The sequence below is a fragment of the Lagenorhynchus albirostris genome, chromosome 20 (assembly GCF_949774975.1).
Source record: "Lagenorhynchus albirostris chromosome 20, mLagAlb1.1, whole genome shotgun sequence".
Lineage (NCBI taxonomy): Eukaryota > Metazoa > Chordata > Mammalia > Artiodactyla > Delphinidae > Lagenorhynchus > Lagenorhynchus albirostris.
The window spans coordinates 806,825-830,150 of NC_083114.1; the positions used below are offsets into that span (position 1 = coordinate 806,825).

The window sequence follows — 23,326 nt, forward strand, 5'->3', positions numbered from 1 at the left end:
CGGAACCTGGTGATGGGGGGCACCCCTCTTTCCTGCATGTCTCACTCCGGGGCTTTCTGAGTCATTTGTGCAGACCTCGCAGGTTTGGGAAGCATCTTTTTAAACCCTGGTTTGGGCCGCCATCCTACACGCACTCATTTCACACCAGGTGGTAAAAATCCTGGCAGCAGAGTTCGAACATTACTACCCTGTCCTGTGTCTGACCTGGACGATTGCATGAGCCCGCACTGAAGCCCATCCGTCAGCTGACACGCTGACACCTCCCCGCCAGGTCAAAGGACAGTTTACTTTTAACCTCCCTATGTGCTTTGACAATTCTTATAATCAAAAGTCTGAATGAGCAAGGGGCTTTGGGGTTAAGGGTGAGAAGGATCTGCAGCTGGGGGTGGGCTCCGCGCCGATGGCCGGGAGGAGCTGGCAGGGTGTGGACGTGGAGTGTCTGACTTACCGTAACTGAGTGTCACATCTGTGGCTTCCCCACCAGCACACCTGGAGGGAGCCACAGGCAGGCCAGTTCTTAGGCTGAGCTGTTCTCACTCCTTTCACGTTCTTCTTTTTTCCTGCGTTAATTAGTTCTGTCTGTTCTGCATGCCTTTTAGTTTGGGGAGTTTTGTTTCAATTGTGTTTTATTTTCTGCATGCTTCACTTTCTTATTTTGAATATGCCACAAAGGTTTCTTTGTTTTGTTAACTCTCATATTTCACTCCATGGTTTGCGTTTTCCCCTTCGTTTTGTCTTCTTGCAGGTAGAGATTAGTTCTTCCTGTTACTGTAGAGGACGGGCTCCACCTCTCACAGGAAAATGTTTCGGATGTCACCTCGCTGACATCCGCCAGCGGTGCCTCCCTTCCTTCTCCCCTGTCCCAGAAGGAAGTGGCGTCGTCACCGGTCCTGCGCTTTGGTGGGGTTTGTGGTCTGGAGCTGTGTGCCTTTTGTTTTGCAAAACAAACAAACGGATGCTTTGCTCTGCTCCTGCCCGTCCCTCTTGCTGGAGTCTCTCGTCCCTCAGTCTTCGTTTTGCTTATCAGTGTGCTCCATTATTCAGTTTTGTTTGGTTTATTTCTCCTAGAAGCTGTTCGGTTAGAGCTGTTTTGAATGTTAATGTCCATGTTTTCTGTTTACCTGGAAGCAGCTACTTACCAAAAAAAAAAAAAAACTGAGACGATTTGTTAGTTGTTTTTCTTTTTTTTAAATGAAAATAAAATTGTGCAGAGGATAAAAGGCAGACCCACCAAGGAGCCTTTCTGTGGTTGACCCTGGCCAGAGGTGTGACACTCAGAACTGGGAGGCCGAGTGTTACTAACCCGTATTTCATCGGTTTTTTTAAGACTGAAGTGGCCACCTCCCCGTCCGGCGCCTGGCAGAGGCTCCACAGAGTCAACCAGGATCTGCACGGCGAGCTGGAGGCCCAGTGCCAGCGCCAGGAGCTCATCACGCGGCAGATCCAGGCCCTGAAGCGCAGCTACGGGGAGGCCAAGGACGCGATCCGGCACCACGAGGCCGAGATCCGGAGCCTCCAGGCGCGGCTTGGCAATGCCGCCGCCGAGCTCACCATCAAGGAGCAGGCACTGGCCAAGCTCCAGGGCGAGCTGAAGCTGGAGAAGGACAAGGTCCGCGAGCAGCTGGAGGAGCGGCAGCACAGCGAAGCCGCGCTCAACGCCCAGCTGCGCGCCAGCGAGCGGAAGCTCCAGAGCGCGGAGGCCCTGCTGCTGGGGAGGACGCAGGAGCTGCGGGACCTGGAGAGGCAACAGGCGCTGCAGCGGGACCGGCAGAAGGAGGTGCAGAGGCTGCAGGAGCGCATCGCCGACCTCAGCCAGCAGCTCAGCGCCAGCGAGCGGGCCCAGAGGCTGATGGAGGAGAAGCTGCAGAGGAACTACGAGCTGCTGCTGGGGAGCTGTGAGCGGGAGAAGCAGGAGCTTCTGCAGAGCCTGAAGGAGGCAGAGGACAGGGCCAGCGCCTTCGAGGACCGGCTCCAGGACCACGAGCAGCAGATGGAGGTCCTGCAGAAGGAGAAGCTGAGTGCCAAGTCCGAGGGCAGTGAGGTGGTGCACCGGCTGGAGGAGCAGCTGGAGATGAAGGAGGCCAGCATCCAGAAGCTGGCCGAGCACGTCCAGAGCCTCCGAGACGAGCGGGACCTGATCCGACAGCGCTTCCAAGAGCTGATGGGCCGTGTCGCCTTGTCCGACGGGGACGTGGCTGCGCTTGAGGAGAAGCTGAAGGGGAGGGAGGCTGACTACCAAAGCCTGGAGCGCTCCTACAGGAGGGTGGCCAGCCAGCTCCAGGGCGCGCACACGCGGCTCCGGGAGAAGGAGGAGGAGCTGAGGTGCATCCAGGACACGCACGAGAAGGCGCTGGCGAGGAAAGAGCGGGATCTCCAGGATGTGCTGGTTAAGATGACTGTCTTGGGGAGCAGCTTAGAGGAAACAGAAGTGAAGCTCCAGGCAAAGGAGTCCTCAGAGGACGCCGAGGAGCCACGGAGCTTCTTGGAAGAAGCCGAGGAGGAGGACGGCGTCGCACGTTCGGGCCCACAGCTCCAGGCTGCCAGCGCACCTCCGGGGGCTGCCCTGGGGGAGGAGCACAGGGACAGCAGCCCCAGGAGAGAAAAGAGCCCAGTGCCCCCAAGGTCGGAAGTGTCCGACAGGGAGGGGCACCTGCAGAGCACCTCAAAGCCCGACCAGGGAGCACCCGGCCTTAAGAGGCAAAGAATCCGGTTCTCCACGATCCAGTGCCAAAAGTACACCCACCCTGACGGGTCTGAGAGGACCTGGACCAGCAGCACGTCCTCTGACACCAGTCAGGACCGCTCACCCTCGGAGGAAAGCATGTCGTCGGAGGCCACCCCCAGCTCGCTCCCAGCGACCAGCGACTCGGACACCTACCTGTCCATCATCCACTCCCTGGAGACCAAGCTCTACGTCACCGAGGAGAAGCTCAAAGATGTGACAGTGAAGCTGGAGAGCCAGCAGGGCCAGAGCCAGGAGGCGCTGCTGGCTCTGCACCGACAGTGGGCTGGAACCGAGGCGCGGCTGCGCGAGCAGCTCCGTGCCAGCCTGCTCCAGGTCGCCGCGCTGGCCTCCCAGCTGGAGCAGGAGAGACAGGCGAGGGCGGAGGTGGTCGAGAACCACGCGGAGGAGCTCGGTGACTTCCGGGTGAAGAACAGCCAGGCCCTGGCTTGCCTGGAAAGCTGCCGGGAACAGCTGCGGTCGCTGCCGGCTGACGCGGGGGCAGGGCTCCTGGCCGGCGTGGAAAGCTTGCTGCTCGGCGCCATCCAGGCCCTGTGTCACCAGCCACCTCCCACAGGGGAGGCGGGTTTCTCGGAGGAAGAAAAAGCGACCTCACGGCAGCCACCATACCTGCCGGAGCTGAGCGACCAGGAGCAGCTCCAGCTCCTTTCTGATCAGATAGCTCTGGAAGCCACGCTGATAGACCAGATAGCAGACTCACTGAAAAACACCACCTCCGATATCTCGCACGTGCTCCTCGAGATCTCTCAGTCCGGAAAGTGGCCGCTGGAGTCCGAAAGTACCGTGGCCTGTCCTGGGGCCCCAGTGGATGCCTGGGCCAGGAAGGTGCTGGTGGATGGAGAATTCTGGAGCCAGGTCGAGTCCCTGAGCCGGCACCTGGAGACGCTGGGCGGAGAGGCAGCCAGTGCCTCGGGAGGTGGGCGGCCAAACGCCCCGCCAGCCCCGGTCGCTGCCCTGGCCGACGCCACGTGGGTCAGGGCGGAGCTCAGCCTTGCCGTGCATTCGGTGAGGGGGTCCCTCCAGCGCAGGCTGCAGAGCATCCAGGAGACCCTGCAGGGGACACAGGCAGCCCTGCAGCAGCACAAGCGCATGCTGGGGGAGATCCTAGGGGCCTACCAGACACCCGACTTCGAGAGAGTGATGCTGCAGGTCTCGGAAACCCTCCAGCTTCCAGCAGGTGCCGGAGATGGTGTCCAGGTGTCCTGGACTGGGAGCCTGCCGGAAGAAGTACCAAGTCATCCGGACCCAGCTGGCTCGCAGGCTCTCTGTCCCTTGTCCAGCCAGAGCTCTGGGGCCTTGGTTGCTATTCAGGAAGAGCTCGCCCTGCAGCTTAAGGATAAGGCCAGTCTCTTGGGAGAGATCTCTGCCACTTTAACCTCACTTCTCTCTGTGGAGGCAGTGCGAGACTGTCAGAAGCTTCTCCAGGCATCCCGGCATCTCTCCCGTAGCGCTTGTCTGGGAGGCCTCGGCCAGTATTCTTCCTTATTAGTTCAAGATGCGATTATTCAGGCTCAGGTGTGTTACACAGCCTGCAGGATCCGCCTGGAGTATGAAAAGGAGCTCCGGGGCTACAGGGAGTCCTGGTCGGGCGGGGGGGCCTCCTGTCAGGAGCACGAGCACGCTGTGGGGGCCCTGAGGGAGGAGTACGAGGGGCTTCTCCGCAAGCAGAAGAGCGAGTACCTGGAGCTGATCGCCATCGTTGAACGGGAGAACGCGGAGCTCAAGACCAAGGTCGCCCAGCTGGGCCAGCAGCAGAGGCGTCTGGAAGAGGGGCAGAGTGAGCGCCGTGAGAGCCTGGCTGCCCCACGAGGGTGGTTTGAGGAGTGGAAGGTCAGCTACACAGGGGAGCGGCTGAGCCGGGCGGAGGGTGCGCCGCAGACTGCGCGCGGCAGGGTCCTGAGCCAGCTGGATGCCTTGGCGGGGGACAGGCAGGACCTGGAGAGGCAGCCTGTGGACCAGGTGCAGACCCTGGAGGACAAGTTCCAGCTCAAGATCAGGGAGCTGCAGGCCATCCATGAGGAGGAGCTGCGGGCCCTGCAGGAGCATTACTCTCAGACGCTGCGGTGCCTGCAGGAGACCCTGCACCACTACCAGGGGCGGCCCCCTGCCGCCCCACCAGCCCACGGACCCCCGTCCTCCAGCCGGCCAGCTGAGGGGGAGGCCGACTCCATGATGGGGCTGAAGGGGCGCATCCAGGAGTTGGAGGCCCAGGTGGACGTCCTGCGGGAAGCGCTGGAGCACAAGGACCTGGCGGGTGGCGCGGCCTCACTGCGGGAAGAGCGCCAGAGGGACTTTGAGAGCCTCAAGGTTTCGAAGCAGAGCGGTCGGGGGGCGTCCAGTGCAGGCGGAGCTGGGACACGGTTCTTGGCTCCAAGTCACCGAACAGCAGAAGGAGCTGATGGGCTGTTCCCTGCTTGACCTCCCACTGGCTGCGGTGGGGTCCCAGCAGGGCTTGGCGAGGCAGGGTGGTGGGGAAGCTCCCCCACTGCCCCCACCTCCAGGCTGTGCAGACCTGGACCTGGGGAGGGTCCTCTTCTTCCTGCTGTCCTAGGAGAGCAGAGTTGGGCTTCCCAAAGGCTAGAATGTTTGCAGTGGGGTGTTGAGGGCCACTCCCCGCCCCAGTTCTGTGGGGACAGACGTCTGGTGGGAACGGCTGCTCTTACAGGGAGCACAGCCTTATTTGCTCCAGGGGTTTTGAGAAGTGACCTTCCCACCACACCCCGACCCCGTTTCACACCCACCTTGGTAGACAGGATTCCCAGGCCCTGGCCCATCAAGGTGACGTTTCGGGCCCTGGGGCGTTGGGCTGTGTGGAGCCATCAGGGCAGCCTGGGCTCTGGGCTTCGTCCTCTCGGGCTTCTCGCCATCCCTTGAGCTGCATCCAGTAGACGCCAGGCTCTTCCCGTGCCCTCCGTCCCCAGCCCCGTCCTCCAGCTGTGACCCGGCAGTGCGTCCAGTCCTGAGGGCAGCCCGGCGCTGCTGCGACAAGCAGGCAGGCCGTTAGTGCCTGCCAGGCTGTGTGTTCCCAAGTCAGTGCAAAGCTTTTGAAGGCCATTCTGGATCCCAAGGAAGCTTCAAGGGCTGTTGGAAAGTGCCACACAGTCCCCGTGCGGCCGGCGCATACCAGTGCCGCGTTGAAAGTAACTTCCCGGCCGCTTCCCACAACACCCAGCGCGTGTGCGCAGCAGGAAACTCAGACGAGGCCCAGCCTGGCTCTCACGCCCATCGGCACGAACCCGGGAGGGAGGAAAGCCCTGGGCTGACACTGGGGGCAGGCTCTGCCCCGGCGGTGATGCAGGCTGGGGCTTGGATGCTGCCTGCTGTGGGCGGCGGCCTCTGTCCTGTGCCTATTCTTGTTGGGCCCTGTGAGACACGCAGAAATTACAACCAAACCGTTCTCTTGGGGCCCGGCTGACAGCTGTTACTTGTGCAGATTTTTGCCCAGGTCAGGGAGACTGGGGTCTTGGCCTGAGGGCCCCTCTTTTGATAGCTGAAGGCTGGTGCTCTTTCTCACGACTCTGCACAGTGGTTGCCGAGGAACTTTGATTGATCCCAGGGATTACTTACTGCCTTAAAAATTAGATTGTTTCTTAAACACGTATACTCTCCAAGGAAGCAGCCAGTCTTTAAAGACACCTTAGTGTTTCTGTAGGAAGAATTTTGACCCTTATCTTTATTCTAAAGCCCTCAAATCAAACTAAGACCTTGCAGCTATGTGTTAACCAAGAGTCCACGTTGAACCACAGCATGCGAGAGGGCAGCGCTAGGACCCTCCAGTGTCCCGGGGTGTGAGGGCAGTGAGAGGAGACAGCAGCTTCCAGGTGGAGCCCCTGCAAGAAGAAAAACGCCCAGTGAGTGGCGCACAGCACTTAAGACCACTTCCCCAGTGAAGCAAGTCTGTCGCAGGGAAGTCCAGACTCTGACCGTGAGTTTGAAAAATACTGACTGGAGAGTCTCAGAAGGGCCTCTCAGTCACCGTGGGGGCTGAGACAGAGGTGCCCACACGGAGGCTGGATTACTTGGTACCCTTCCTTGATCCATGTGCAAGTACAGGATACTTGGATTTGGAATTAACGTGGCCACATTCTTCCAGTTTTTAAGGATCAGTGAAAGGCGCGATCCCTACTTTGAAACAGATCTTCCAAGGGATTTAGACAAGAAATGTGCCTCCACGCACAGAACAGCTGCACAGACCACCCCTCATACCCACCCCATCAGTGAGACCAACTGATAAGCCAGGCCTGGGCTACTACACAGTGAGGGGGTGTGGGGTGGTCTGAGCCCTTCTTATTGGGTCATGCCTGTGTCCTTCCCCACACCCACGTCTAGGTCAAACACCAAGCCAGGCTGCAGCGAGGCACAGACAGGTTTGGAGAGCAGCTCTTCCGTCGTGGGTCTCGGTACAGTTAGCAGAGGCACTCGTTAATTAGTGCCCCCTCTTTGTACTCCTTCCAAAGGAAAAGGAAAAGTTGTACATCCTAGCCTAATTTTCTCGGACGCCTGAGAGGTTCAGTGACCCGGTGAGGGCGGCCAAGTTGGGCAGTGGCAGGGCTGGGCCCCCTGGCTCCGTGCACTGGGCTGCCCGCTACCCGTCATTCACAGGATGGCCTTGCCTCCCTGCGGCTGACAAAGACATTACTGTTCATGACTGTGCTTGATGCCCATGAAACTCAGACCAGACACGGCCAGCCTCTGCCCGTTCACTCTGTCCTTCCCCCTCCTGTCGGTCCATAAAGGTCCAGGATTGGCTATTTTAAATTCTACTGCGGCCTTTTCCTGCCCACGATACCAACTCTTTCTACAGAGAAATGGGATGCACAACCACCACAGAAATCAGGCACCCTTTTCTAAATGCTCTGGGAGCATGACACACGCAGGAGCAGAGTGAGTCTCCAGACAGCCGGCGCGGGGCTCAGCTCAAGAGAGCACCTTCTCTGTGCCAGGAGCCTGGAGGGCAGGGCTGAGGTCTGTTCAGTAAATAGCAGAAGAAAAGTCCGTAAAAGCCTCTTGTGCACCTTGCAGGCCACGTGCGAGCGAGGGTTTGCAGCCATGGAAGAAACACACCAGAAGAAGATCGAAGACCTGCAGAGGCAGCACCAGCGGGAACTGGAGAAACTGCGGGAGGAGAAAGACCGCCTCCTGGCTGAGGAGACCGCGGCCACCATCTCAGGTGGGAGCCGCTAACCCCGGGGACGGGCCGGCAGGGTCTTCCTGAGCTGATCGCACAGCTCTGAGCAGTGACTGGCCTTCTCACCGTCTTTCGGCTGAGATTGAAGCCTTGCTACCCACGAGAATTCTTGGACAGTTCTCTTGGGGGAAAGGCTTGTTAGAGGAGCCCTTTGAGAGCCCGAGAGCCCCGCGCCAGCACTCCCGCTTTCCGTGGCCGCCGGCACCCTTGGTGCTCGTGAGGGGCTGCCCTGGTCTCATCGGCCCGTCTGCTGGCAACTGCTCTGGCAGCGGACACCTCTGCCCGCGGCCCTTGGTCCGTGAGAGCCCAGAGCGTCCGGACTGAGCCCTGGGCCTTTGGCCTGTGTCTCCTCCGTTCATGTAACTATCCTGCGGTGCTTGTGATTTCGGCACTAAGAAAACAGGCCCAGCCTGAAAGCCTGCTTGTCCTACAAACTCATACTTGGATTTAACATTGACATTTATTGAATCAGTTTGGTTTTCTGTTAACATCAAGAAAAAAACACACCTGCATCCCTTTCATGGGGGAGTTCCCCGGGAATCCTCCCGGCCCAACTGCCAATGGGCTGGCATGAGCAGTGGGGGGATGTCCCGCCTTCCTGTCGGTCTCACCTCCCAAGCCCGTGGGTGCTGAGGGCCACATCCTGTCCACAGCCATCGAAGCCATGAAGAATGCCCACCGCGAGGAGATGGAACGGGAGCTGGAGAAGAGCCAGCGGTCCCAGATCAGCAGTGTCAATGCGGACATCGATGCCCTGCAGCGGCAGTACCTGTGAGTCACCGGAGGTGGCCCTTGCGGGCAGGGCCGGAGGGAGGGCCTTCGGGGGCGGGGCGGCACCTTCCCTGTAAGAGCCACAGAGACTCGGGTCCCCAGGGTGGCGCAGGTGGAGGCCCGTGGGCGCTGAGGCTGCTCAGAGCCTCCTTCCTGAGGGGCCCAGCACCAACCTGGGGGTCAGCGAACCACTGCTCTCATGGCCCAAGTGGGCTCCTGTTACTGAGTCAGACAGAAACCAGTTACTAAAATGTAAAGAATAAGACGTGGCAGAGGAGACTTTATAAATACTGTCGGATCTTCAGGGCCGACCTCAGAGGCTACCGCAGATTCCTTCTGTCCGTCAGCTGCTGCTGCTTCAGGAGTTCGTGGGGAGGGGCCGCGGTGTAGCGCGTGACACACGCTCTGTGGCTGTGCGTGGCAGAAGTGGCCGCGGCCCCGCGTCTCTGAGACGCGCGTGCGCCAGTTCTCTTGGCAGAGGCAAGGGAGTGGGGAGGCCCACCAGCACGGCCGCTCCTCAGTTTTGCCCTCAGTGGAACTCGGAGCGCCTCGACCGGCTGCTGCAGGGGCCGTGCAGATCCAGCCTTCATGGGGCTCCGCAACGCACAGACTCAGGGCCTCTCCTCTCCCGGGCTCCCGTGCAGTGCAGTCAGGGAGCAGGTGGGTGGGCAGGCGGCCGGGAGCAGCTCACCTCGGCTGGAGGGGGTGTCGGTTCCACAGTACCAGCCCTTCTCAAGTCCAGGGTGGCCGAGAACGACGTCACGAGGCTTTGGTTTTCTGAACGTGGATCGAGTTGGCACAGTGCTAGAAACGGTCCCAGGTCTGACCTCTCTCTGACACAGCGTGTTTTGGGGTGCGTGGGTGAGGCCTCTCCTGACCCTGGGAGAGGAGTGCCGCCCGTGGGGGCTTTTCGACTGCTGGTAAGAGCACAGGGACGGAGCCGCCGAGCTGCATGGGCCACTCGAGACCACAAGGTGCAGGGCTCTGCTCGCGGTCGCTCTGCTGTGTGGGTCTCGGCATCCTTGAGGCTTCGCGAAGGGGACTCTGAGCTTCTTAGAGGCCTGGGCCCTGGGGCGAGGGCAGAGGAGTGAGCAGTGCCCTCTCCCCAGGGAGGAGCTGCAGTCTGTGCAGCGCGAGCTGGAGGTCCTCTCTGAGCAGTACTCGCAGAAGTGCCTGGAGAACGCCCACCTGGCCCAGGCGCTGGAGGCCGAGCGGCAGGCCCTGCGGCAGTGCCAGCGCGAGAACCAGGAGCTCAACGCCCACAACCAGGTGCGCCGCACTGGGGCCCCAATCTGCAGGCATCTCCCGACGTCTGGCATCACCGGGGTGTGGACAGGAGCTCCCTGCAGCTGCTGGGATTGAGCCCCTCCGGCTCCGCAGCTGGCCGCTGGCCTTGGGGTCTGGAGGCTCCGAGATGTCTGTTCCTCCTCCGTGGTTGCTGGGCGGCACGGGTCCAGGTCTCCCGTCCCCACGGCTGGGACCGTGTTTAAACACCTCCCAGTCAAGACCATACCCTGCTCGCATTTGATTCTGTCAGATTAGTCTCTTAAAATGTGCCTGCTCCTGGGCTTCCCCGGTGGCGCAGTGGTTGGGAGTCCGCCTGCCGATGCAGGGGACGCGGGTTCGTGCCCCGGTCCGGGAGGATCCCACGTGCCGCGGAGCGGCTGGGCCCGTGAGCCATGGCCGCTGAGCCTGCGCGTCCGGAGCCTGTGCTCCGCAACGGGAGAGGCCGCAGCGGTGAGAGGCCCGCGTACCGCAAAAAAAAAAAAAATATATATGCCTGCTCCTTAGAAAACTGGGGTACATATAAAATCCTGGCTAATGGAACAGCTCAAGGTAGGTCTAGTTTCAAAAAAGCTTCTCTGTGGGTACAAGACCCCTCGTCCTCCCCCCGCACTGAGGAGACAGCCACGTCGGCCTGGCCCAGGCTCGAGGCCTCTGTGGGCCCACAGCTGCCCATATGTGGGGGACACTCCAGCAGGACTGGTTCTGCTTGGTCACTGCGGTGGCCTAAGACGACCACCTGCTGGCTGGAAAGAAGGTACAGAAAGCGAGTGGTGAGGGTGGCAGGAGGTCCTGATCCTGCAGAAACTCAGGAGCACAAATCCTGGAACTGATTAACACTAGTCACGGTGACAGAAAGGGGCTGAGGAGCATGGATCCTGCAGCTGCAGTTCCACAAAAGTATTGGGCCGTGTAAATGGCTTTGGCAAGGGTGTCCACACTGACTCTGAGATGCCACCGTGCACAGGCACCACTGCAGGCCTCCCGTGCTGCATGCTACCCTGGCCACGCCCTGTGTTCGTGGTCAAACAGCTCTGTAGAGCACCCTGTTTGGTTGTGTTGCTGTCCCCCAGGAGCTGAACAACCGCCTGGCTGCTGAAATCTCACGGCTACGGACGCTGCTGACCGGGGACGCCGGTGGCGAGGCTGCTGGTTCACCTCTCACGCAGGGCAAGGACGCCTATGAGTTAGAGGTACGGCGCAGAGCCAGGTCCCTCTTTACCAGCTCACACCATAGAAGCCCCTAGCTTATGGGCAGCAAGAGGGGGAGAACCTGGAAAGACCTGAGTCATGCCAGGACGCAAAACAGAAGAGTTAGCTGCCAGGCAGCGTGGGACCCCTCACGAGGCCACAGGGACCTTTAACCCATCGTCACTCACCTGCCCTCTGCCCCTCTGTTCCACCACGTCACAAACACTGACTAACTAAAATGAAACTGAGTAACTGTGAACACTGCAGCTGCTTGAGATTCTTAAGGCTGTATTACTCAAGATCGGGAAAGTTCATTTTAAGTCAGAATGATTGCTTCTTATGTATAAGGTGTTCTTTTATGAAAGCACTTTAGATTTTTCCCCATTCAATTAAAATTTCATAAAACCATCTCTTCCTAAATGATGGGAGAGGCTGACCTGAGGTCTCTGCAGGACCCCTTCCTGGGCTCTGTGCCAGGAGCTCCCGGGCTGAGGATGAGGCTTTCGGGTCAGGAGGGGTCACGGCCGTTTCTTCCTGACAAGGACCGGGAGAGAGCTGCCTGCCCACCGGCGTGTGGAGGCGAGTCCTCCGTGTGGCTCAGTCTTTGCTTCCGAGGCCCTGGCAGTCCCTCTGCTCCCGAACGTGAGTCTCTTAATTTCTCTTTCTAGGTCTTATTGCGGGTCAAGGAGTCAGAAATTCAGTACCTGAAACAGGAGATCAGCTCCCTCAAGGATGAGCTACAGACGGCGCTGCGGGTAACGCACGTCCCCGGGACCCGTGGACCTGGGGGATGGGCTGCGGATGGGGCGGGGCCACGCGTGTCCAGAGTCACATGTAGCAGCTCTGAAGTAGATTTCTTCGCTTCCACGAGAAGAATGGCAGCCTGCAGGTGGGCGCGGCAGGAACAAGGGGCTGTCCCCGTGCCCGCCACGTGCTGGGGCAGGGACCCGAGACCCAGGCACACTGTTGCCTCCTGAGGGCGCTCCTGGAGGCCAAGTCACTTAGGAGATCCAAGGCACAGGGGTTTTCCAGCCTGAAGCCACACAGAGGTCCTTGGGGCTCAAGGCGGCGCCAGCCTGGCTATAGCCCGGGGCCCTGCTGTGCCTGTTCCACTCTGTGTCCAGTTTCTGCCTCTGGAAGGCGGGGGCTGGCCTGCCTTCTCTGCTGCCGGGCCCATCCCCAGTCACCCCCGAAGCGCTCTGGCCCCAGGAGCATGGGCCACCCAGCCTGGCTGTAACTGCTCTTTGCCCTTCTATCCCCAAGGACAAGAAGTACGCTAGTGACAAGTACAAGGACATCTACACAGAGCTCAGCATCGTGAGGGCGAAGGCCGACTGTGACGTCAGCAGGCTGCAGGAGCAGCTGAAAGCCGCAACCGACGCACTGGGTGAAAGGTCACCGGAACACACCCCCGTGTCCGGCTACGGTGAGTCCTCCAGCTCTGGATTCTGACTCAGTAACTCGCGCCGATTTAGTCCTGGAGCTGCTGGCGCTTCATTCAAGCAGAGGGGTCCTTTTCTGTGTCAGACTAACTTCCTGGTAGGGAACAGCTGCAGGGGCCCTCCTGGCTGGGAAGCCCTTCTCCTCCGACGCTGCACTGGTTGCCCTGAGGGACAGTCATACCTCGAGGTGTGTGTTTACAGTGACAGCCGGCTGTGTTCCCCATTTTCCTGAACAATTCACTCATTCCGTAAGCAGCTCTCGCTGGTTATTGATCCTGGGGGTTTACCATAAAATCTGCAGAAGGCCATGGGGGGAGGGGATGGGGGGATGCCGCCTACTGAAGAGATGCCCTAGCTCACTACCCGCTTCCTCTCGGCCGGCAAGGATCCCCCCTCGCCAGTTTGCATCGCTGCTGGGCGGGCACGTTACAGGTCTTCCCGAAGGCAGGCAGGCCATGTGCAGCGAAGCTCAAATCAGACCCGGGACGGGATGGTGACACTGGCTGCTTCCGAGGAGTCGTCTGGGGGCCAGGAGATTTAGGGTTAGGAGTGAGCACGTGCAGCCTGTGACCCTTCTGAACGCACAGGAGCACAGAGCTGGCTCTGCCTCCACGGTGGGGGGCTGAACCGTGAGGTCACTGCACAGCTCTCAGCAAGTGAGGGAGAGCGCCGTAAGTATGGGAAGTTAAAAACCCTGAGCAGCCCGGGGCTCTCAGGAGGAGGAGGGCGGCAGGTGTGCCCAGCAGCCCAGCGGCAACGGGTGCTGCGGCCGGCCAACGGGGAGGAGCCTGGCCCGGGGCCTCGAGTGCCTCCTCCAGGTCTCCCAGCGCCCACAACTGTTCCAAGGATCTCGTGCTTTACAGCTCTTTGTTTGGGGTTCTCGTGGGTTGTTGAAGGAAACGTCTCACGTGTGGGTGAGGATGATAAGCCTTGGAAGCCTTCAAGCCCAAGTCTGTTCCCAGGGGGTTTACAAAACAGGCACTGGGTCTGCTTGTCTTCTCAGATATAATGAAGTCTAAAAGCAACCCTGACTTCTTGAAGAAAGACAGATCCTGCGTCAGCCGACAGCTCAGAAGCATCAGGTCCAAGGTGAGTCTGGGGTCCAGCCCCTGTGTACGTAGAGCCCACCTAGGGCCACAGCAGAGGGTCCCCAGGGTCCCAGAACTCACTGGCCCCACACGCTTAGCCTGCTGGGCCAGTTCCAGGGGCTTCGCACTGAGTGTGTCCCTCGCCCAGCAGTGGGACCATCTCCTGCCAGCGACAGCGGAGGGCCAGGCCCACAGCAAGCAGGGCTCGGGTGAATCCCCTCAGACCGGCGCCCTGCTGGGTCGGTCCTGCCCCATCTGGACTGCTCCTTGCATGTCCCTAGTTCATGCTGACGCCAGCTGCCTTCGAGAGACAAAGCTGCCCGCGCCCCTTCCCCCCCAGCATGTGCCCTCCGCCCCCACGTGCCCCTCTGTGGGAAGGTGGGTTGGAGGGTGGGGGTGACCAGCACGTTGCATTTAGGATTTATTGTGTGTGTGTCTTTTGTTTTGTGCTCTTTCCCCCGACAGTCCGTAATTGAGCAGGTCTCATGGGATAACTGAAACGACCCGCTTCCCGGTCCCTTGTCGTGTAGGTAAACCACTCTCACCACCACCCACCCGCCCGCCGCCCTCGAGGGGGTGCTACCTGCATGCACACTGCTCACACCTCCATAGCGAGCTCCTTGTTTTCCGGTCACTTTCATTCCTCCTGCTCCAGCCGGCACATACACGATCCATGTGAAGTTTCTTAACCTGTTCTGGGGAGTTAACTGCACTGTAACCTCTTAACAGAGGGGAGTTCCCCCCAGCTTGGTGGGCTGCCCGTGGGGCCAGCATCTCGGCCCCGTCACATGCATGTCGAATGGTTTGTGCGCTCACGTTCTCTGGGGGCACCGCTGCCCTCCGTCGGGAAGCAGACTTGACAGAGCCACCCACTGCTTAAGTGCCCCCGCCCCGCGCCCCCCGCCCTGTTAACAGGCTCAGGAGGCCTGAGCCCAGCAAGCCAGGGAGCTGATACCTCGCGCACGCAGCTCCGGAAACCACTCAGTACAGCGAGCGCTTGGGGCTGAGCGTTTGCCAGCCCTGAGGACCCCGGGCGCCTCCAAAGACAGGAAGCAGGGGCTGAATGAGCGCTGGCTCAGAAACATCAGGCTGTCTGACCCCGACCCTGCCTGGACGCTCCCGACTCCCACGAGGCCCAGGCATCCGGGGCACAGAGTCACTCATTCCCTAGTGGGTTTATCAGCTCGGCTGACCTGATCTCGTTGATCCTCTGAGAAGGAAGTTGAGGACAGCAGGAAGGGCTCAGAACGGGACGCTGGCAGGTGCGCCCGGCTCACTTGGCGGGCTGAGGGGTTTGGTTTAGGGAGAGTTTACGGAAGGAAATCCAAGTAGTTCTGTACTTGATATGTTTATTTCCCTACAGTCCTGGCTCACTTATCACCAGAAACGTTTAAGCCTGTTCAAAACTTAGTTCGGGCTTTTTTCTTTAAACGTGGAAAACATTCTGTTTAGCAAAAGGGAAACGTGTTCTTGGTTTATGGTTTTCTTGTTGATGATTTTTACTTCTATCTGAGGCTGAACTGTAGCTGCTGCAAGTTCACCGTGAGTGCTTTGGGCCTTTTGCCTGTAAAATGACAAACACTTCTGCTAGGGCCCTTCCAGGGAAGCCTTGCTCCAGCAAGCCCGCCCCATCAGGCGGACCGTGTGTCGGGGGAGGGAAAGTGCTTTGCAGGAATCTGCTGGTGGTCCAGTGGTTAGGACTTGGCGCTCTCACTGCTGGGGCCTGGGTTCGATCCTTGGTCGGGGGACTAAGATCCCACAAGCTGCACAGTACTTTGGGCTCTGGCAAAGGGCCGGAAGATCAGTGGAAACATCTCTGTCAATAAGGGCCTTTGGCCATGAGATGTGCTAGCACACATGTGCGGCCGTGTAGATGGCGGCTTCTACGCTGGCCAGCAGCTTGCTAAAGCAGAGGCCGGGAATGAGAGAGGAAACTGTCAGGCACACCCACGAGGGTCTGCCTGCGGCTCTCTGCAAGGCCGGGACCCAGATGAGTGTGGGGAGGAAGCCCAGGAGCAGGGTTTCCCAGAGTTGTGTTCGTTTGAGTCCGAGTTTGGCTTGCCAAGTTTGCGACGTAAAAGCAATGCTCTCGGTGTGTGGGGACAGCCCTGCCGGCCCAAGAAGGAAGCTGTGGCCCTTACGGTCCACCCTCGGGGACACCAGCCGTGATGCTGTGCCTGTAACGTGCTGTCAACGGACACTTGCACAGCTCTGTGCTGCCCTTTTTCCTGATTGTATTTGGAAACCGTGGAACCTCCCACAGGAAGACGGGAACTAAGTTGCCCAAAAACAACCTGTCACTGGTGCTTTTTGATACAGGGTCTGATGTATACAGATGTCTACCTTTTCACGTGTGTTGTCTCTGTACCTGCCTCCCTCAGCAGGACAGAAAGGCTCAGCCCCCATCACGTCAGAAAGCTCGTTGCCTAAGAGCAGCTGGGCTCTTCTGGGATGGAGACCAGAGAGGACGTTTCCCAGGCTCCTCACGGAGGCCCCCGCCTGGTCGGCCTGAGCGTGGGGTCACGGAGATGCTGGGTGTGTGGGGCAGCACGGGGTCTTCTCAGGCTCCGCCCCCACAGCTGTGGTGAGCGGCTGCACAGCAGGGATGATCACCAAGCGTGTGTGACAGTGCGCGGAGGGAAAATCTCTGTCCCTCAGCACTCAGCAGTGGCGGTTTGCTGCCACCCAAGGGAAAGTCCCCAACTAGAGCGGTGCAGCGTGGCAGGTGACGGGGCCCAGCCCCTGGATGAGACTGGCTGCCGTGTAGACAGCAGCCGTGTAGGTGGCAGCCCTGACCTGAAGCAGGCGCACTTGGGAAGAGTCCCGAGAGCACGTGAGGCAGTCGTGTGTGTTAATGGATGTCAGCATGGGACGTGGATTGGTCCTCTTCCTCTGACCAGTGGCATCCAAATTAAAAATACAGGCAAGCAGAGCTGTCCTGGGTGAAGCTGGGGCCCCAGGGGACGCGGGTCAGCTCTGAGGGGGAGGCTCGGCTCGGGCTCGGTCTCACCTGCTGATTGTGGGCTGGCCCCGGTTCCGCAGCCTCAGTGAAGCCTGGACTTGCCACGCAGATCCGATGGCAGCGAGGCACCTTCGTTCCCAGTCGTGCTCTGAGGTGATGCTCCTTTTCTCGTCCAGAAATTAAGTCTCTGTGAAGAGCCTCCCAGAGTAAAGCAGGAAATCCTCTGTCCCCCACCTTCGCCGAGGTCCCACATGAACAAGGATGGGCTTCCGTTCTCAGAGACTCAGTAAAACAAACCGACATGTTCCCACCGCCACGTTCCCAAACCCCCGGGGCAGTGAGAGTCCAACAGGGTTTGTGATCGGTACAGCAGGTGCCGCCAGCCTGCGGTCGCGAGAGCGCGGACGTGGATGCGGACGTAGCGGGCATCTTCATGTTCTTAGCAGGGCTCCTCTCCCGGCTCCACTGGTCTGCTCCCTGCTTGTCGGGAGAGCCCTAAGCTCAGCATCGGTCTTGTTTCTTTTTCCTTCTCATTTAGTAACACCACCACCTCGGGGGTCGTGGCCCTTCTAGCACGCCCACTAACCCTCCGGGAGCCCCGAGCCACGCTCTCGCCGGACTGCAGCCCGTGCCAAGCGGGGCCGCTGGCTAACGGCCTGTCTGTTTCTCCACCAGAGTCTGAAGGAAGGCCTGACGGTGCAAGATCGCCTGAAGCTCTTTGAGTCCAGGGACCTGGAGCGCGACTAGCTGCTCCCACGCAGCTCAGACGCACCCTCCCTGGCCCGCGGCCGCCACCCTCGTCTGTACCTTCGATTTCTGTTATCGTTATCGTTGTTATCGCCCTCAGTAACTGTGGTATGGATGCATGAGAGACTGGTCTGTGGGTTGCTCACATCACCCCTGTTGTGTTTACCGAAGCTTTTCCCCATGGTTTTCTACGACCAGCCCAGCCGAGGGGCCGAGCGCGTGTGGCTCTCCCCCGTCGCCCCCGCGCTCATGTCAGTATTAAGGCCCAGCAGCCTGCGATAAGCTAGCTCTGTCTCGCCCAGTGCGCGGTGGGGTCAGGGCCCGGGCGGGTCCCTGGGAGAGAACCGGCCACGGCCACGAGGCGTGGAGGCGTGTGCTGCGGTCCCAGTGCGGATAGCTGGTAGCCTGCGGGGGTGGGGGGGAGCGTGGCCTAGAACCTTGGATGTACCACCTTTGGGCTTCAGAGGAGGACAGCATTTTGTATTTGTTCCACTAATGCCGCTTAGAACCACACCCCAGATACTCGTGGTAAACCTTTCACAACCTGGAAAATGTTGAAAGCAGCCATTCCTATTTTTGTTTGTTTTTTATTAAATCTTGCACAAAACCAGGCCCCTCTCATTCCTTCCTACGCTCGCTTCTGCTTCTTTCTTGGTCACCAGGAACCCTGGTCCTTTCATACTCGATAGATGCTGACCTGTGATCACAAAGAATGAAGAGAGTTTTCCCTCAGAGAATACGGTTGACAGGAGACCCTGTGTTAAGCCGAGGTTAGAGCAGATGTTGGAACCAGATAAGAACTGGCCATTCGTGACGTGCTCCTAAGCCGCCTTCAGTTCCCCTGAGGTCTCAGGCCGTGCGGCACTGGGGGCGCCTGCGCCGGGCCTGGACTGACGGCTCTGCTTCCTTAGTGGTCTGAGTAACAACTCTTTAACCGCCACCAGACACTCCACAGCACTTCTTGAAAACCTCTGAAATCGGGGTTCTATGACGGCCCCATGAAAACTCCTCATCCCGTTAGGGCGGGGAGTGTGAACAAAGCCCACCAGGCGGGAGCCGGCCCGGGCGCGGGGGGGGGAAGGCCTCCTGGCCTCGCTGCTTGGGTGAGCACCACTGTCTCGGGTACGTGGGTGCTTCGGGCGTGGAAACGTAGAAATCATCTTGCTCAGTTTTTAGATTAAGTGAACGCACGAGGTCATTTGGAGAAAGTCCTGGAAGGGCAGGACAGGGGCCCTGGGGTGTGTAAGAAGTGCAGCTCCCGTGCCGTCTTCTCACTGGATGGTCTCAGGGCTCCTGGCTGCAGTGGGCCCTCCCTGCTCACAAGCTGTTCAGAGCCTCACACCATGCCAGTCACTCCTTCGCCGCTATCCTCCCACGTTTTTAAAAGCAGAGAACATTAGCTCCTTTAATTCTGGCATCAGACACCCCCGCCACGTAGACTGGCGCTGTCTCCAGAATGGTCTGTGAGCGTGTCGTCGAGGGCAGCGTGACAGGTGCCCTGGGGATCTGCTGGGCGGGCCTCTGCCAGGCTCCGGCGGCTCTTCGGGTGTCATGACTGTGGCTTTGTGTCCCTCCTCCGAGCAGGCACCTCGTCAGGCCGGGTTGGCCCTGTGCTGCCCCTGCTGCCCCTGGGGGGATCTCCGGCCCTCCCAGAAGGGCAGGGTCCGCACACAGGGTTGGGTTTCGTCTGCCCGTAGACGTGAGCGTTTGGATTGTGCAGTGCTCCTGATTAGGTCAAAAGAGCATTTTATTCACGTGTCTTCATCAGTTGTCCTTTGAGGTCTGCCCTCAGGAATCTTGGGGAACAGGTGGCGGCAGCAGCATCCGGGGCTTGCAGGCAGAGGCGGCCAGGAAATGCACCGCGAGAGCTCAACCACCCGAGCAGCGACCCCGGCAGTGCTGGGCAGCAGCACGTGGTGACGGCCGCCGCCTGGTTCGGAACCAGGTCTGAGCTTCGGGCTGGCGTGAGCAGGCAGGACAGGACGGCGAGGCTCTCTGCTCTGCATCTCACCGTCCCACCTCAGCCCCCGGCACGCAGCGTCCTCCGGACTCTCCCTGCGAGCACCCAAGCTCCCAGGCAGCAATTTAGCTGCCACACTCCAGAAGGGAGGAAGAACACGTATGCGGAGGTTGAGCCGGTGTCTGCGTTGGCAGAGAACAGGCCCTCGGGGGGCTGTGGACAGGGAGGCGCAGGTGACCGCGAGCCCAGGGTGCTCCCGGCACTCCCCCAGCATGGGGAGCGTCCCCACGTCCCCAGGGAGGAAAAGGTTCCCTGGGTCGTCTCTTCACAGCAGTGATATTTTCCTGTAAACGTTTCTCCTTCATCTGGGACCTGCGAGCACCTGCAGCTAAGCCGAGCCCGACAGGCCAGCGGGAGGCTGGACAGGCTCACACCACCTGACGGCTCTGTGAACACCTGCATCACTGCAGGGTACGTGCGCCGGGCTCGTGGCCTCCTCTGCTCCGACGTGCTGCCGGGGCCTAAGCAGGTCTGAGGCCAGTGTTCCAGGTGACCGTGCTGGCCGCAGAGTGCCTCGCGGGCTTGTGCCATGGCGCGAGAGCCAGCGTGGCTTTCTGGGATGAAGCGATGGCTGTGCTGGGGTGACCGGCGGAGACCGAGGACGACGGAAGGCCCAGCCTCTGGCCAGTCACGGGCAGCCTGTCGTTCACGGTGTCCAGACGCAGGCAGCGGCTCACTGACCCGACAGCTGGGCACCGAGGCCTCATGCTCAGGCCAGGCTCAGGAAGAGAGGGAGCTGCCTGAGAGCAGTTCTGACAGATGAGGCCACGAGACAAGACCTACGGCGTCAGCACTCTCAGAGACGTCTATTTAATGCCGTTTCTCTGCGAGGGAAACACCATCTTTCCATCGCTGCGCCTGGCAGCCCCCTCCACATCCTCTGGGTGAGGCGGCACAGTGCCTGCCCCCTCCGAGGGGCCTGTATGGTGAGCGCTCACCCTGGAACCTCCTCTCCAGCCAGGTGCCAGGGTCCCCCAGCTCTAGCCGGTGAGACCTGCACGGGCGCCCCGGGGTGTCCCCCGCTGGGAGGAGCAGGTAGACAGGCGTGCGCGTTCTCCTCGCGAAGGAACTCACGCCCGCTCCTCCCTGAGGACGCGGCGTCCCGCCGGAGCACCACGAGCCAGGCTTCCCACCACCGCTCGCTCCTGACGTGGTCTTCTCCAGGGACTCAAAGCTGTTTTCCATTAGAGAGTAAAATGAACACAGCCCGCCAGCAGTTCTCTTTCCTGAAAGGAAGTTTGCTCATCATCGTTCTCAAGAAGCTTACTTTCAAGACGCAATTTCATAAAACAAAAATACTAGACACCTTTATCACCTAGAAAGGGGAGGAAATTTAACTGTTGCCAGAGTTTTACAAAGGACTGGGAAGTGTGTAGTGTGACTTAAACAGAATGAAATACTAGAAGGAAAAAAGATCTGGCACCTTAACTGGAAGCTTCTCTCCTCTGGAAACTGCAGTGTTCCGGACCGTCTCACACCCCAAAGTCCTGGACAGTGAGCTCTTGGTGTTTCATGTTGAATAGGAATTTGCTTTATGAACAGCTTTTACCTGTTGCCCTAGCATTTCCTCCACTCAGCCGAAACTAACGAGGGTCCTGGCGCCCTGGTGCTGCAGCCCCACCCTTAGAAGACTTGGGAGGTGCTGCTGAGAACCGACTTCTTCCAGAGGTTTTCACTGCAGGCATCTGCACACCCATCTTGTCCACCTGTGATCGTGGGCGCTCCTTCATCCCGCCATCCTGAGAGGGGATCCTGGACGGCGCCGAGAGGCCTGAGCGCAGGTGTCGGACTCCCAAGCCTGGGAAAGGTCTTCCTCACCATAGGCCAGGTGAGATGTAGCGCCCGCCCCTGCTCTCGGCACTGAGCGCACGACGCTAGGGACACTCCCGCCGCAGCAGGCCCAGCCCGGCCCTCCTTAGCCTGCTCTCAGGAGGCGGGGCTGCACTTTAGTTTTGTGTATTTTCACGTGTGTACACTTTCGCAAGGCCATACTTTCCACAGCTGAAAACTTAAATAAGCAGCAGCCTTAAGTGAGGTCTCAGAAACCACGTGTTTTGGGTTCTTTGATAGGAAGACAGGACAGAAACCCAGTATGGAGATGAACTGTCAGTCTCTCAAGTTTTGTCTGACTGGAGAAGACCGGTCTCGTTCTTCTGCCCTTTTGAGAACGGTGGGTTTCTTCCTGTTTCTCTGTAAAGGGAAGCAGTCTCCCCTCCCTGAGGTCTGTCAACAGAAGACCCTCAGAAGAGCAGGCCTAAACCTGTGTCCCCGGGAGCAGCTCAGACACACTGTGTCCATTCCTTCCAGGGCCCACGGGACCCCGCACACCCCGTGCAGCTCCCAGGTCCTCTGTATTTAGAAAAACCGGGTATTATTCAGAGCAAGCAGTGTAAATATTACTCAGAAGTTACTGCATGGATTTCTGTGACAAAGCTGTGGGTTTTTTTCTTTTTTTCCTCATACAAGCACTGCTTTCTAAGATAGGACGAACAGCTTTGGGTACAACACTGAATCCCACTCAACATTACAAGGAAGTGTTTTTAATGACTTGTGTTACCTTTCATAAAGCTCTGGCCGTTTAACAGGTGGTTTTGTTTTTCCCTGAAAGATCTCGGTTGTACTTGTTCCTCATTCTTGGCAGAGCCGTTCAAAGTGCTGAGGAAAATCAGGAGGAGGAGGAACACAGGAGGGGCTCCTGCCCGGACCCTGCACACAGTGACTGGGGACCTGCAGGAGACCCAGCACCTTGGCGTCTAAGTCAGTGACCTGTGGCCACCTGCTGGGGGCTGCGTGGGAGTCCAGCCAAGCGCCGGGTTGTTGTGTGACGGCTTGGACGTTGCAGAACTCGTAAGGCTGTTATTCTCTGATGTGCGCCCGTCAGGCTGGCAAGCGTACTTGAGAACTGGACCGTCCAGGCCTGTGGGATGAGCCGGGAGGGCAGTCTGAGCTCACGCAGAGCAGCCTTCAGACGCACGGGCGCGTGCTGCCCATCACGTTTCCAGCCATCCGCCCTCTCCCCTTTACAGCTAGCTACATCGCGCGTTTCAGTTTTATTTTATAGAAAGCTAGAAATAGATTACAGAGAACACTAAATTCATTCTTGTGTTATGCTTGTATCACAAAACCAATTAAAATGGATTTTAGGATTTACCTTTAGCATTAACAACATATCTACTGGCTTACTGTTAGGATTCAAAACCAGTTAAGCGATTAAGACTTTTCCTAAGTAATATTTATAAAACGTAAAGTTTCTCCTCAACAATTAGAATCCTCAGTGATCTTTCTCACAGATATGCTCTTCTATCAGGGTGAATGTCTCAATCCAGCTACTTGAGACGAAAGCATACTATGCCTAGCTGCTGGCGGGGCGGGGGCAGCATACGAACAAAGCGGAAAAGCGTAGGTAGCTGCTTCTACTGGGACAAGTTCGGGAATAATTCACAGCAACAATCACTTCTGCCACAGCTACTTTTTCACGGGTGGTACATGTTCAAAGAATAAGCTTGTATAATTTTAACGGGCGTTTAATTTCTGTACTAACATAATGTTCGCCAGGCTGAAGTGGCATGGAGACCCACCGCGTGCCCCCCCCCCGGCCCCCAGGAGGGGGCCCATCTCCCGTGGGACTGCAGGGGCCTCTTGAAGAGAAGGGCCTGGTCAGCTCGCTGCTCTCTGACAATTCAAGACTTCTACGGTTTAGTTTGAGGCTCCTTTTTAAATACAAAATTTCTGATCAACTGCTCACTACAACTGAAGTGTTACTTGTCAAAATATTTATTCCTTTGTGTGACATGCTAGATTCCCATGGATGTAGCTGATCATTTCTACTGTAAATATTACCTAACTTTACATAAACAATATCATAATAAACTATTTTTGCATCACCCTTG

General features: G+C 58.7%; 1 protein-coding gene across 3 annotated transcripts in view; it reads left to right on the forward strand.

Annotated features, from left to right (window-relative positions):
• The window catches only part of MPRIP (myosin phosphatase Rho interacting protein), a 129,409-nt gene extending 111,383 nt beyond the window's left edge, over window positions 1-18,026 (forward strand). Inside the window, exons 16-24 of one of the 3 annotated variants that reach the window (XM_060134581.1) lie at window positions 1,328-5,050; window positions 7,766-7,913; window positions 8,585-8,702; window positions 9,812-9,971; window positions 11,060-11,179; window positions 11,846-11,932; window positions 12,441-12,603; window positions 13,623-13,708; window positions 17,345-18,026. In XM_060134581.1, the coding sequence (XP_059990564.1) occupies window positions 1,328-5,050; window positions 7,766-7,913; window positions 8,585-8,702; window positions 9,812-9,971; window positions 11,060-11,179; window positions 11,846-11,932; window positions 12,441-12,603; window positions 13,623-13,708; window positions 17,345-17,416 (4,677 nt within the window). In that variant the 3' untranslated portion in view covers window positions 17,417-18,026. Of the gene's footprint in view, window positions 1-1,327; window positions 5,051-7,765; window positions 7,914-8,584; window positions 8,703-9,811; window positions 9,972-11,059; window positions 11,180-11,845; window positions 11,933-12,440; window positions 12,604-13,622; window positions 13,709-14,172; window positions 14,234-17,344 lie in introns of all 3 variants that reach the window. The other 2 variants (XM_060134580.1, XM_060134579.1) reach the window with 2 other exon arrangements.
• The last annotated feature ends 5,300 nt before the right edge of the window (window positions 18,027-23,326 follow it).